The sequence below is a fragment of the Phalaenopsis equestris genome, unplaced genomic scaffold (assembly GCF_001263595.1).
Source record: "Phalaenopsis equestris unplaced genomic scaffold, ASM126359v1 Scaffold001057, whole genome shotgun sequence".
Taxonomy (NCBI): domain Eukaryota; kingdom Viridiplantae; phylum Streptophyta; class Magnoliopsida; order Asparagales; family Orchidaceae; genus Phalaenopsis; species Phalaenopsis equestris.
This window is the reverse complement of record NW_018165496.1, coordinates 463,851-479,275: the sequence shown is the minus strand read 5'-3', so window position 1 is coordinate 479,275 and position 15,425 is coordinate 463,851. Positions and strand designations below refer to the sequence as shown.

The 15,425-nt window shown below is 32.9% G+C and overlaps 1 protein-coding gene across 2 annotated transcripts in view; it reads left to right on the top strand.

Moving 5' to 3' along the window:
- Positions 1 to 772: 772 nt before the first annotated feature.
- LOC110032915 (phosphoglycerate mutase-like protein 1) overlaps positions 773 to 15,425 on the top strand; it is a gene marked incomplete at its 3' end in the record, with an annotated part of 42,193 nt that continues 27,540 nt past the window's right edge. Inside the window, 3 exon segments of one of the 2 annotated variants that reach the window (XM_020736700.1) lie at positions 773 to 1,041; positions 6,930 to 6,991; positions 7,322 to 7,429. In XM_020736700.1, coding sequence (XP_020592359.1) covers positions 834 to 1,041; positions 6,930 to 6,991; positions 7,322 to 7,429 — 378 coding nt within the window. 2 annotated transcript variants of the gene reach the window in all.

The window sequence follows — 15,425 nt, the reverse complement described above, 5'->3', positions numbered from 1 at the left end:
TTTAGACTTGATAAAAAGCGAGATGAAGACCCCAATAATTTGTGTCCAGGATATTAATGTAAACAACCTTTTGTGACTGTAATGGGGAGCCCCTGGCCTGGAACCAACTCTTATAAACTTGTTGTTTGAATGAGATGTGGAAAGACCACTACACTACAATCATGCTCCGGATATTGACGTGAATGACCTTTTAAGACTACAATGAATGTTGCCTCTCACATCGAAGAATATTCATAAATAATTTTCAAAAGATGTAAAAGAGGTTACTTTACCAGTTAGGTGTTGTATATCATTAAAAAACGAATCAGATGCTTGACGTGCGAGACTTCAAAAATATACCCAACGAAACTTCATTTCCCAAACTGATGCATGCTTAAAGATTGACAAAGTTAAAATAATAAATTAAGTGTCTTAATTCTGGTCCAAGATCCAACACATATATAAATCAGAAGCAGAAAGTAACATCTCATTTTTTATGTAAAAACCCTGAAAAGGAAAAAATCATGGCATTTAGCCTATTTGAAATAATGCACAATGTAATAATAGATAAATATACTTTATATTTATAACATTGAAAATTTTCATATCACACTAAAAATATCATAATTTTAATTAACAAAAAAATTTGAAATACATTTTTCTAATAGCCTATATGTAAACGTTAAAGTTAGAAGTTTGACACAAAAAAGTGTAAATACTTACGAAATTAGAGGGCTGCGCGTAAATTTCTCTCTAGAAAAACGAAAAAGTCCCGTGCTCACCGTCTGCCAAAAGGCCGTCGGCCCATACCGACAGGTCCCAGTCAAAGATTTTGAACCGAACACGTTCATATAATGTGCCTCTTGTCTTCTCCTTTCCTCTCATTCTGCAACGCCAAAGCTATCGCTGCCTCTCTCAATCACAAATCTTGCAAAAGCAAAAGCGCCACTCATCCTTGTCACGCCTTCGTCTCTTCCCCAAACCCGCCTTCGTCTCCCGCTCGTCTCCACCCTTCTTCTTTGAACGCTCGTTGCTGCTCATCTTCTCCCGCTCTCTTCACAGGTGATGAATGAATGGATATACACAAGACCAGGGCCCTTTTCTCGTTTTTAGTTCTGATTTTTTTGCATGTTATTCTGTTGTTGCTTAGGTTTTTCTGATCTATTAGCAAAGCTTCTGCAATATGTATTCTCTTGCGCTTGGTTTTGTTTGAGGAGGAGGCTGGCGTTTGGTGTTACTTTGGGTGATATAAGTGAGGGAAAGTTGTTAAGGTGTTCGAGGATAAGTTTCTCTTTGATTTCATCAATCATTTTTCTCTTAGGGCTTTTAAAGTTTTGTTCAGCTTGGAGGGATTAGGGGGAAGGAATGAAAACGTGGAAGGTTGAAACTTGCTTTGCCTAATTTCATTGATTGAGGAAAAATTCTGCAAGAACTTTTTTTTTATATCTTGTTTGGTTGACTAAAAGTAAGATTATATTTTTGTGAGGGATGATAGTGAGTCACAATGATGATTTAATATATATTGTTTAATAATCACAGGGTTTGGACAGAGAAATTTCAATGGAAGAAAATTGCATTTGTTCGCTGCTGGATGATTTAATCCAATGTATTTGTAGGGTTATAACTCACCGCAGATTTGAGCCAAGCCTAAGGAAGTTTAGAGGGATAAAATAAGAGGGAAATTGTGGATGAAAGATTATCTTTTATTTATTGGGAATTACAAAGACCTCATTAACTCCTTAGAGAGTGAAATGGTGCGTTAGAGCAAAGATTATTGGGATTATAGTGAGATAAGTATAGGAAAAACACATGGACCGAGATCAGGTCAGAAAAATACAAAATGATTTCATGTCGTGTCCTAGATTTTCATATGTATGTGCATGACCATTGAACTGCAATTTATATGCGTGGGCTAGAGATGGTGGTCTGTTAGGTTATAGAAAAAATAACTGGAAATGTAGTTGTTGTAGTCTCTATTGGTGTTGGTAAGTTAAACTGCATGCTAAGCGGGAACTGTGGGTAGGCTCTATAGAGGTTGATGTACCATATTAGTTCTTCTGGCAAGAAGCTTGAGCGAGTTTTGGTGAGAACCCTAATTTGCAGGTGGTTACTCTAGAACAATTGTCAAGATCTTTGGGAAGAGAGCGGCTTTGTGAAGCGGTGTTTTACATGAATTCTAAGCTTGGCGAGTTATGAGTAGATTAAGCTAGATCATAATTGGCGTATTGTAGGATACTTATTAAGCTTCTTAGTTGTGTTGATCGACTATATCAAAGCGAATATTTTGCTTTCATTTATATTTCTCCGGTTAATTCAACTGCTTACTAATTACGCAAGAGCCAAAAACCCGCTATAAAATTATTAAGTAAAATGTCATTGCATTCACCAATTTTTTCAAACCAAAAATGACCTTAGAGAATGTTGGTTGGGAAGTTTTTTTATTGTCACAATCCCTATTATAGATGAAAGAATTTGCAATGACGATAAAGACTTGCATAGCCAGATTTTTCATACCGACTTGCATTTATTTTATAAAAAATAAATATGTTAACTAGATAAAGATATTATATATAAAGGACCATTTAACAAGAAATGCTTGAGGAAAAATAGAAGTATAACAAAAAAGGTAAAAACAAATTTTATTTGGATTGTCTAGCTTTAAGTCTAGTTAAGGTAGCAATGTGACAATTAATTTTCTTCTAATTTCTATTTCTTGCAGTATTAAAAATATGATTTTTTTTTTCCATTTGGGAGTTGACACTTTGAATTATGTAGTTAGAATCAGAAACATGTTGCGACAAATATTCATCGTTTTGTTGAACAAAAAGAATAGGTCGTGGCGTTTCAATAACTTGTAGAGTAGTAAGTGATGATTTCCTAGTACACAACTTGATCAACATCACAAGACTAGTGGAAGTAGAAACGCCAAGTATTCTCCTGAGGAGGAATTGTACTTGGATCCAATTTTTGAGAATAAATTTGAACAATGGAATGGTGAAGTTCTACTAAAGGGTCTTCATGTGTAATGTGCTATGCTTAAATAGAGGAATTTTAAGCTTGGGTTGAGGCTTGAAACACTAAGATACTTTATTTTGAAGATTTGATGGCATGTTTTTGAATTCCACCTTTTTTCAATATCTGGATGACGGAGACCTAATCCTCACCTTATAAAAAAAGTAGTTATGTTCAATTCCTCAAAATTGTTAGCAACAGAGAGCCTGACAAAATACATTGTTGCAGCATTTATATGTAAATACTTTTTAAAGATTAAAGCCAAAGAGAATAATGTAGTTTGGTTTAAGTATAGCAAAAAAAATGTGTGGAAAAGAGATCTAAATTGGAGTGAAAGGAGACTTCATATAGTAATCAAAACAGGGAGATCAATTTAGCACACACATTGGGAATTTATTAATATAATAGGATTTTCATGAGGGTAGTCTTATGTAATTTGCTTTTAACTTGAGTTTTATGATGACATATTGAGCGTTAATGTGCCCAATAAATAGGGCTGTCAAAATGGCTTGTTTGTGAACTAGTCGTGTTCGGCTCGTTAAGTAGCTCGTGTTCGATTTGTTCGCCAAGCAAACGAGTCAAACACAAACAAAGATTTGTTTGTTCTTGTTTGACTTATTTTAAGTCGAAATAAATAAATAAATATATATATATATATATATATATATACACATAAAACTGATGAGTATTATTCTAAATTAATTTAATTGATTAAAAGGCTATAAAGATGTATAATCAATTAAAATTATTGATTAGAAAATAGACTGAAAATATATTAAATTCTATTTAAATGAATATTTTAATATAAAATAAGATTTAAATCTCGCATCTACCTTTAACATTTTACGACTGCATGACTAGGACTGTCAAAATGGCTCGTTGTTCGCAAACCACTCATATTCTGCTCGCTAAGCAAATGAGACGAACACGAATAATTTTTTTGTGCTAGATATATTAACAAGTCGAACACGAACGGTGGTATTTTTTAACGAGCCAAACTTGAGCCGATGTTGAGCTCGCTCAAGCTCGGCTCGTTTAAGCTCCTACCAACAAATTAGTTATTTAATAATATAAGATCTGATGTGAACTTATGAATTACCTCTATGTTAGGATGTTGAATTTGCCTATAAATGAGAGGTTGAAAGGTCTAATAAGCATATAAATATTCTCATTTAAAAAAAAGAGAGAATGCTTGCATTGAAAAGTTGAAGGCTATTTATGTTGAATTTTCTCTTAAGTTTGGTGAAAGAATAGTGGAGACTTGTTGACTAAAGAGGAGAAAGCATCTGTATTATTTGAACCACAAACAACATTTGCAAAGGAGCTACGAGTTTGAGATAGAGGAGACTCAACAATCGGGGAGAAAGTGAGAGCAGCAACCACAAAAGCTCGAAGGCTTATTAGGGCGGTAGATGATGACCTCAGGGGGGTTTAATCATAGTTTTAGAATAAATTACCATGTGAGAAGTTGGGATTCAAACAGTTTCTAAAAAATAAGGAAGTGAGGATTCCTTGATAGAGATCAATGAAAGCAACCTTGCATGACCACAAACATGAGAGAGAACAAAATTCAATCACAAACATTATCAACAAGGACATCATGAGATGATTGGTTGTGGGACCAATAGAGATTGGACAAGTTGCCAACGCTAACACCATGAGAAGGTGTTTTTGTCAACAGCTGTACTGAAAAGGGTGAACTAGAACACGATATCACAAATGAAACTAACAAGAATGATGGCAAACACATCGATAAAGCCCCACTGGTTGGAAGGGGGGAGGGGGTTTGCATCGAATGGAGCTCACACAATTGAATTTGTTTGTGTGACAGAATTGGAACTAAGGTGAAGATAGAATGGTAGGCAAAGGATGAGCATGTTGCTTGTGCAAACGAGCCACATGAAACCCTATCTATTGGTGTAGCCACAAACGATGTTGGGATCGACATGATGGGAATGTCATATCACCGAGAATTCAGGCCATAGCGTCACGAGAATTGGAACATCTATGAAGTGAAAGAGGGAGAATCTGCGGTAAACCTGCATCCATGACAACTCATTCAAGTGATAATCATATCTAAGTTGGGTTGTTTATAATCATTTTGCATCTTAGAAATCTTGTTTGTTTTCGACAAGGTTCAATAATCTTGGTGATCCAGTAGCATCCACATTATTTACCTTTTATTGATATTCATATTTGGTACATTATGTATTCTGCAACCTTATTATGGGACGCTGCCTAGACCTTCTGACATACGCTCTCAAGCAGTAGATCAACACCAATCATGATGGACTATAGTTGTTTTTATTGAGAAATAAGATAATCCAAGGTTTAGTTGGTATTTATGAGGAAACAATAAGTGACAATTATAGTTGGTTCAACCAATAGTTGGTTCAACAAAAAAAAAAAAGTGTGGATGTGAGCTCTTTTCTAGAAGGCGTTGACGTAGTTAATCTTTACATAATCATGGAATGCTTTGTAATGTTAAGCTGGTTTGATAGTTCAATGTGGCAAATGCAATTGTGGTATTAAATTTATTATACCTCATTTAAAAAAAGGAAAAAGAGAAAAAGGGTAAAAGACTAGAAAAACTGGGGGACCAAATTAAAGTTTGTTTAAACCTCCTTTAATATTTTAAGAGATTCCTAGACCTTAACCTAAACTTCCTTTTAAAATCAATGGAGAATCTAAGAATCCTCTTATTTTAATTTCAAGAGGAATTAAATTGCTACTTTCAATCTTAAATATTAGGAGCTAGCTACTTAATTCAAATCTAAGCCTATCCTATAGGATTAAAATATCAGTAGCTTTTAATGTTAATGTAATTTAGTTATATTTTATAGGGTACATAATTTATTTTTATTTTCATAATTTATAAATATATAACCGGGTCTTGATAATGGTGATGATAAATATTTTGTAGAGAACTTATACAAAAAATTTATGACATCTTAATATATTTATAAAGTATTTGTTTTTAAAAAAATTCTATATCTAGATTTACATAGCACGCGTTTATGCAAATATTTATACTTCATATGCTCAAACGGATACATATATATGTACACACACTACATAATTAACACATTATCAATATAATTAAGTAATATTTATTAAATAAAATTTATTTATTTACATAGCTGCATGTACCTGCGGAGGTGTCACTTATCTGCTAGACAACTAAAATTTCTTGGAGGTGACTTTCTAAACTTTGACTTCCAACTTTAGCAATATTGTTTTTTCTCAATTAGGATCCATCATAGAGGACATAAGTTAAAATCACTTGCCCTCTGAGGGATGTTTCCCTGTTCCACCTGCACATTTCTCTGAGGGATGTTTCCCTGTTCCACCTGCACATTTATCCCAAGCCAGTGAAGGTGAGGATCTCACACATATTTCTTGCAGAAGTCTTCACAAACGCTTTTCTCTCACTTAAATACCTCAATATCACTAGATTTTATTTTTCTTTTGGATGTGGAAGGCAGACTTAGATCTGACCCACTGCTTGATACCTCTTTTTGGTCATAAGTCGCATTATCCATGTAGTCAATTGGTTTATGCCTGTGAAGTGTATACAGTTTTTTTGAAAACATATCGAGTAGTTTTATAATTTTTTAGTGCAGGCGCGCTTTTATAAATTCTTGTTTCTTCCTTGCATGCCAATTTATATCATTTTGATAAACTTTAAATTTACTGTATTTGTAAACATTTTACCATTTTCTTGTGAGAAAGTGTCATTCATTATTTGACTTTTTTTTATGCTATTTACCAGCATGCAAAAGTTCGAAATGACAAAAGTTACATTTTTCTCATCATAAATTCTTAGAACACTGTTTTTTTAAAGATCGTGGTAAAGTTTTTTGGCACTATCACGAGAGTGCTCTCAAACATCTAGTTAATGCCTTTCTAATTGTTTTCATCTTCTATTTCATCTGCAGATATGGATGGACGTCCTAGCTCTTCTTTGTTGCCATTACAGCGCTGTAAAATATTACACCTGGTTTGTGTTATTTTATTGGCATTTACATACATACCACCATATTCTTATGTATTTACATATCTAATAGCCAAACTTTAATTTTTTCATTTATGCCACCCAAATCTTCCATATCACATAAAAAAGACCACCATTTTAACTTTTTAAATAGTGAAATGCACTTTTTCATGCATAGGGAAGGTGACATGTATGTAAAATTGAAGTTTAGGTGTTAAATGTGCAAATACATAGGAATTGAGTGGTATGCATGTAAATATTCCTATTTTATATGACAGATGTTCACTATTTTGTCTCATAGATTTAATTGATTTTTCTCTCATAAAAATGTGCCAGGTTAGGCACGCTCAAGGGATACACAATGTAGAAGGAGAAAAAGACCACAGCGCATACATGTCTCCAGAACTCTTTGATGCTCATCTTACTCCACTAGGATGGAACCAAGTATGTATTCATTGTCTTCCTACTCCTTATTTTATGTCTTGATATGTATGCATCATGATGATCTAGCATTACAGAATGATGAACAATCACTCGTTTGGATAGAACTTTTTTTGTAAGGTTATGCAATGTTTCAGTGTGAGTTGAGGCCTAGCCTGGTAGCATTGACATGATGCTATGCATGCTTAATTTTTTTAGGGTCATTCACACCACACAATTCTAATACATTTATATATCTAAAACCTGAACTTTGAAATTTACATGCATGCCACTCAAATCTTTAACATCACAAAAAAAAAAAAAAAACCCAACCATAATCTCTTAACTTTTTAAAAGTGAAATACACATTTCACCAATAGTTTTATAACACCAAAATGTTATAAATGTAAATATCAAATTTTAGGTGTTAGATATGTGAATAGATAAGAATTGTGTGGTAACTTTTTATTTAAATGTTTGTGTAAGAATTGTTTATTTTGAAGTTTTCCTGTTTTCTTTAAATTGCCTGTAGGGCGTTTGTTTTCTTTTTATTTTGCAAGGTTTCTTATTTTACAAGTGTTTATGAGGAGGCTTCCTGCCTCCCTTTTTGTTTCTCTCTTATATGCTTGCGTGATTTGAATAGGGTTGTTTGTATTTTATGCTAAATCAACATTATTTTTAAATATGTAGATATTATTAATTTATATAGTAACCTGCTTCTTTGATTTTGTTTGAATTCATGTGCACTCAAAAGTGTGGACTGAACAAAGTCTATGAATTATGATTTTGACACCTCAACACATTCAGTTGCTCAGATTTTGAACAAATTTTAAGATTTTCTCCCTAAAAGAATTTATATATTTAGGGAGTGCATCATTTCATCAATCAAATATAGTTTATCACACTTATTGCATCCAAGGTTAGAATACTATAAGCAGCTGATCCTGATAATCTGCTGATGAGCAGCTGATCCGAATAAGCTGGCTGGCTGTTTGGTTTGTGCGTTTGGAAAACAGCTTATTCTGGATAAATGACCACTCGGCCTCTGTACTGGATAAGCTATTTAGCTGTTTGGTTTTTGCGTTTTGTAAATAACAGTTTTACAGCTTTTTTTTATAAAATGCTATTCAGACATTATTAATTTTAATTTTCAAAAATTATTTTTTAATTATGTGTAACATAAATTGTAATCAATAATTTATATTTTATACTAATTTTAAAATCTATAACTTCAATAATCAAGTTTAGGAACATCTAAAGCTATCCACAGAGATATATGAATTTGAACAGAAGTTTTCAAACTTATATTCAAATATTTCGTCAGCTACTCTCAACTAAACACTCGCAACATAAATCAACTGAAGCCGTTTGGAATAAAACATTCAATATTACAGTCAAATCGACTTATTTTTATTATTCAATTATAATTATTATTATTTAATTTTTTAAAAGTAAGAAGTTATGAAGATTAATTGAGCAAAACATAATTAAAATAATATCTATATTTTGTTTTAGTTTTGACCAGGAATAAAAATTTAGGATTTTAAATAAAATTTTAGGGGGATTTACATGCATAACACCTATCTTTAATAAACAGCAAAAAAAAAAAAATCTTTAAAATCCTAAAATCGGACGGAAGGAGGAGAAGGATGAAGGTTATCTTTCTCGCTTGTTTTCGGGTAGGATCGGATGAAGGTTACCTTCCTCGCTGGACGGAAGAAGGAGGAGGACGAATGTTACCTTCCTCGCCCGGAGGAGAGCGATGGAGGGCTTTCGGCGATGGAGAGCAACGAATGGCTTCGAAGGCTTCGAATGGCTTTCAACGCAACGAAGGAGGGCAACAACTTCGAATGGCTTTCAGCGCAGCGAAGGAGAGCAAAGGTTCGGGGCGAAGGCTAGGTTTTGTCGTGAGGGAGGGGTAGAGGGGGAAAACGACGAACGAAAACGCGGATTGCGGGTATAACCCCGCGATCTGCGTGTAATAGAAAAAAGTAAACACAGTTTTTAAATAATTTGTCCGGACGTGCGAAACAAACAGATAGGAGGTGTTTTCAAAACGCCGCCTCACTTATAAGCTGGCCCAAACGGGCCCTAAATATAGTTTATCACACTTATTGCATCCAAGGTTTGAATACTATAAGTAATAATGACACAAGGGGAAATTAATCTCATATACATCTGTGTTTAATTCTTTAAGATTTCTGCCTAGGAATTTTTTAAGTACCATCAAATTGATTTATGCACTAGTGTCTCAGTAGGGTCTTATATATAATTGTGGGGAGGATGATAATAGATCTTTGATTCTAGTGATGTACATGAGTGATGAAAAGCTTAGTGATTTTGACAATATTTTAATTGAGAATTTCTTGAATGTCTTGTGTTGCATCATAGGGATACGGAAAATTAAATTTGATTTGATGAGAACTATGCTTTTTCAAAATTATTTCAAACATGGGGAAAAACTTTACAAATTCATGATTGCCAATAGAAGTTGCTCAAAGTTTGTGTCTAAATCTATCCTTTATTGCATGAATTTAAACCTCTAATCACATCTGCAACCATGTTAAGTAATATGAGTGCATAAAACTGCTGTTTCTATGTCTTAAGATAATCTTTGTTCTTATTTAGCTAGCTGCATTGATTAAATCTAGTGTTTTGTGCTACCCATGTGTACTGCTCATGTTCTGTAAGGTGGACCTTAGCGTTATACACATACTTAAGATTAATGAGAGAAGATTAGTGTTTGAAACCTTCCAAATCTAAGGGTAAGCCTGGGTATGCAAAAGAATTTAATGCTCTTTATAATGTGAAGAGGAATTTTACATATTCTAATCAGACACCATTTAAAATAGAGAATAGGCAAGATTGTGTGAATAATGTAGTTCTTGAGGTCATCATTTCACTTAATGATGTTAGTTAAGTGTTTATTGATTTTAAAATAGTTGTGCTAATGAGCCTCCTAAGAATTACCATTACTAAGAGGTATAGAATATGCTTTTAATATTTTTTTTGGATCATCATTCAGCTACTTTGACTCATTCTAAGATATTTGAACTTGTTGAATTTAAGATGCATTGATGAATTACTTAAGAAAACCTTTATCGGGGAAATGAGGAAAACCTTTATCAGGGAAATGAGTTTTCTATGTTGTACCTGCGTTGCTTATGCCTAAAATGAGAACTGTCATGTGTGTTGGCAGTAGAGCCCTCGACAAAATTATCATTAAGTTTAGATTTTTATTCCTCATTTAGATGATATATTAGATATGTTAAGTGGAGTTTGCTGACTTCTACATTTATTGTAAAATACAAATTCATTGATTGTAATGAGTTGATAGCCAATGGATCTGACATTTCAAGAGTCTTGCTAAAAGAGTTTGATTCAATTGTGCACAAATATTGCCTGTTTTACAAAATGAACCATACCGATGGGTTTGAAATGCTGAAGGTTTTTTAAGAAGGCACCCAAGAATTGCCACACAGTGAAATTGATGAATAACAAACACGATATTGTGCAAGTTTGGATTGAGACCACCATTGACTAGAAACAAAATTGTTTGAACTTTGCCGTTTTTGTAAAATAGGCTGCACCGATGAGTTTGGTGCATTGCAAATACATGGAAAAGGACACCTCTCATCATCTCTTTCATTGCTTAAGTGAATGATAGAAATTGATGGACATAAGTTTGATGAATGCATGAATTAAAAAATATGCAAAGAAAATCGATGCACGCGCGCGCGCGCGCACACGCACACTGTGTGTGTGTGTGTGTGTGTGTGTGTGTGTGTGTGTGTGTGTGTGTGTGATATATATATATAAGAATGTCCGATGGCTGTGAAATAACTTAACTCATATAATTTTTAGACGGTGCTCCCATGACTGTTATACATATATAATAATATAGACATATTATTGATATACTAAAACATCTTGAATATTATGAAATACTGAAAGTGATCATATTCATAAAGTATCAAATGCTTTATACCGATTAATTAAAAATTTAACTGCATGCGTATTAGTCTCATTTTTGTTTTGTTATTATAGGTTAGAAGTTTAAGCATTCACTAGTTTTAGTTATAGCTCACTCTTGTTTTAAGCTAACATCAGTTTTAATTAATTGATTAAAATATGAGCGATAGAAGAGGAAATACTTATAAAAGACACGTACAACAAGAATTGAGGTAAATTTAATTGTATTGCTTTAATTTATTTTATATAGTGATTCTTTCATTATTAAAATGTTAGTTATAGAAATGAATATAGAAAAAATTAATTTTTCACCATCTGATCGTCTGCATCTGCCTTGGTTAATTCCAAGTCTTTGATCGGGTTCGGAAAAAAGTGATATCAGAGATAGGTTTAGGATTAATTAATATAATATTGATGAAAGAGCCAATATGATAATTAAAAAAAAAATTTAGTAAAAATAAAGTTGAAAATTTAAGTTAACTCTAGTTAAATAATTATATTCTTTCAGGCAAATGGATACACCCAAAATTATAAAAGAGGAAAATCTGATAGAAAATGATGAAATACCGCCTACTATTAATGTGAACGCGAAAATGCCCTGACCCATATGATGGCGGAGATGACAATTGATTTAGGACTCCAACCGTATTTTGGTGCGAATGAGACAATTGTCTTGTATAAGTACTTAAATATATTTTAAGAGTTACCTTCACTTTTGTTCAATGAAACTGAAGATTCAATTGAAGCAGATAACTGGTTGATGCATTTAGAGAAGATATATGATAACATGATATTTCTGGATGAAAGAAAAGTGCATTTAACTACATTTGTGTTGTACGATGAAGCTAAAAGGTGGTGGCATGGTTAGTGTCAGGATAGATTGAGGGATGTACTCAATCTGATGGTAAGTAGGGAGGATTTTATGCAGAATTTCATAGAATGGTTTGTGTCACCATCCTCTCGAGAATATCAGCTTTCTCAGAAGTGAAAGGAGATGCATTAGAGGAAGAGTATTAATGAAGGAGAACATGTGGATCAATCAGAGGGATCCATTAGAAAGAAGATCAAGCTAGCTCGTGTGAATTTAGTAGAGGTATGACTCAGAATATTGTAGTCATTTCTTCCAATTATGAAAGACAACATAAGAGTGAATGTTTGATGGGCTCTAACACACGTCGTCAGCCTAGTCATATTGCTAGATATCATTCTTCAATTAGCCATAAAACCTCAGAACATAAATAAATTGGAGTTCTTTCATAGAAGATTGTAAGGGTAAAGAATGATAGTCTACGACTTCAGTCCCTATTCAAGGTCAACCAAGACAGCCAGTTCGGCCATGAGTTTATGCCCTTACACAGAGAGCATGAAGAACCTGTTGCTGATGCAGATGCTAATATGGGTTAATTAGTTTATTTTCTATTTCAGATGATGTATATCAGACGACGGGGGAATTTAGTTGAATAATCTTGTATCAGACTTTTGTTTTATTATAGTCAATTTTTATCTTAGTGAATGAGATCTAGACTTAAAAAAAAAGAACAGATTTCTCAAGTGTTTCATGCAATGATTTGAGGTTTGGAGTATATTTAGAAATTTTGAGGATGAAATTTTTGTAAGTGGGGAAGATTGTAATTCTCGACTTTTTTACCGTTAACCATTAAAACGGACGAGTCACATCAAATGGGAGAGGCAAGGGGCGTGAACATTTTACCTTTATAAGAAGAAACAAAACTTTGTTTTGATTCAGAACAATTTTGACATCATGGGAAGCAATTTCAAGGGGAAGAGAGAGCGAGAGGAGGGTGACGCCAACTTTAATCGTAAGCACGAGCATACCTTCGGGGTGAATGACACATTTGAAGACAACTACAGAGGTGCAAGTGGCTCGGCTTGAATGTTGAGTACTCGTCGGGAGGAGAAGAAAGAAGGCGTGTCAATCCAAGCCTCTGCGAGCGTTGCAAACGTCGAAAGAGCTAGTATGGCTCGATAACGGCGGCATAGCTTGCGAGTGAAGCTGAATGAGGGAAGTGAGGGAGATGGAAGCAAGGGAAGGTGTACCTTGTGTGCAGGAACGGGCTCGAGGTTGAACCGGGCTGGAAGGAGCCATGTCGTAGTCAAACGAAAGAGGGACAAAGAAGCTTTGCGTGTACTGGCATACAGGTGAACATTTTCATGCATCTTGTACATGAAGGAAGAAAGTGGAAGGAGGCAAGCCGCGCGTGAGTATGGGAGAAGAGGCATGCGTGCGAGTATAGGGAAAACCTAAACGAGTTTTAAGGTGAGTTAGGGTTTCAACTTAGTAATTAATGAATGTAATTTATATGTTTATTTATTAAATGTTAAATAACAAGTTTAATTAAAAAAAAATTGAATTTATAAAAGATTTGTATTGGACGGATCGAAGTCAGTGTTTGTGCAAAAGAAGGCAATGTAAAGAAAGATAAGGATTTATAATTTTATGCTTTAATTCTATAAATTATTTTAATTAAAAGGTTATTAGAGTATATTAAACTTTATGAATTTTTTTCAGTAATTTAGTTTGGACAAGAAATTAAATTAAAAGACTAATAAGATCGAGATAGGGTCTTGTTAAAAAAAAAGAGATAAATAGTTAAATTTAGTAATTTTTTATTAATCATTTATAGTCTATTTAATTATAAATTGTTATATAGTAATGTTAGAATGTTATGAAATATAACCTGGTGAGAATATTGAAGCGGTGAAAGAGAAAAGTTAAAAGATTTATTTCATAAGATGAAGTTGAAGTGAGCACTCTTACTTTTGATATTTAATAGTATTTTTGTTTCTTCTTAATCAGTTGTATTAATAGTTACTGCTACTTATAAATTCAATTGTCAAGTTTTATTCTGATTTATTTGCTCTTCTTTATATTGGTTATATTATTATAATTATTTTAAATTTTAGTCATAACTACTATTATGCATTATGTATATAGAAAATATTGAGTTGAATGAAATACACATATGATTGATATGAACTATATAGACTGAATGTATATGGATACTTGATTATGATAAATTTCACCCTTTAATGATATTAACGAGAGAATGCTAAAGTACTCGTGCACGTAAATTAAAAAAATTGATATTAAAATACCTTAACTACTATAATTTTTAGACGTTGCTCCTGTGACTGTTGTGCATATATAAAATGATAGTTATATTATTGATATAGTAAAATACCTTGAGTATTATGAAATGTCGTGAGCAATTATATTCATAAACTATCAAATATTTTATACTAAATTATAAAAGTTCAACTGACATTCATATTAACTTCATTTTCATTGTGTTATTATAGTTTGAAGTATGAGTATTCACTAGTTTTAGTTAGTTCACTGTTATTTTAAACTAGCATTTATGGTTTAATTAATTGATTAAAAAATGAGCAATGGAAGATAAAATGTTCATAGAAGATGCAGACAACCAGAAATAAAATAAATTTAATTGTATTACTTTAATTTAATATATATATAGTGACTCTTTCATTATTAAAATGTTAGTTATAGAAAATGAATATAAAAAAATCTTATTTTTTGCCATTCAACTGTTTGTACCCGCCTTGGTTAATTCCAAGTCCTACGTTGGGTCGTGACAAAAAATAAGTGAGTGTATGAGTGGCTATAGAGGACAATATAGGCAATCAATTCGACTATACAAGCTATAATAATAAAATCACAAAACATCTAAGTCTCACAACAAATATCCACTTAATGATAGGGTGATTACATTGATATCTATATTAGGTGTACGTAATTAAACTTTTCAGCACAAGTAATTAAATATTCTCATTTTGATTGGTATATACCATTAAACTTAAGATCAACACATATGCAATCAACCATGTAATGTAATGAGTATCCGGCAATAATTAAAATTAAATGTAAAGCAAGATGGGCACAAAATATTTTTATATGAAATAAGCCTATATCTACACATAATCCCACACCAGACTAGGATTCTAGTACTTCTACTCCTTGGCTTACTTGCCGGCGAAGAAATTATTATATCATTTTTCAAGGGAAAGA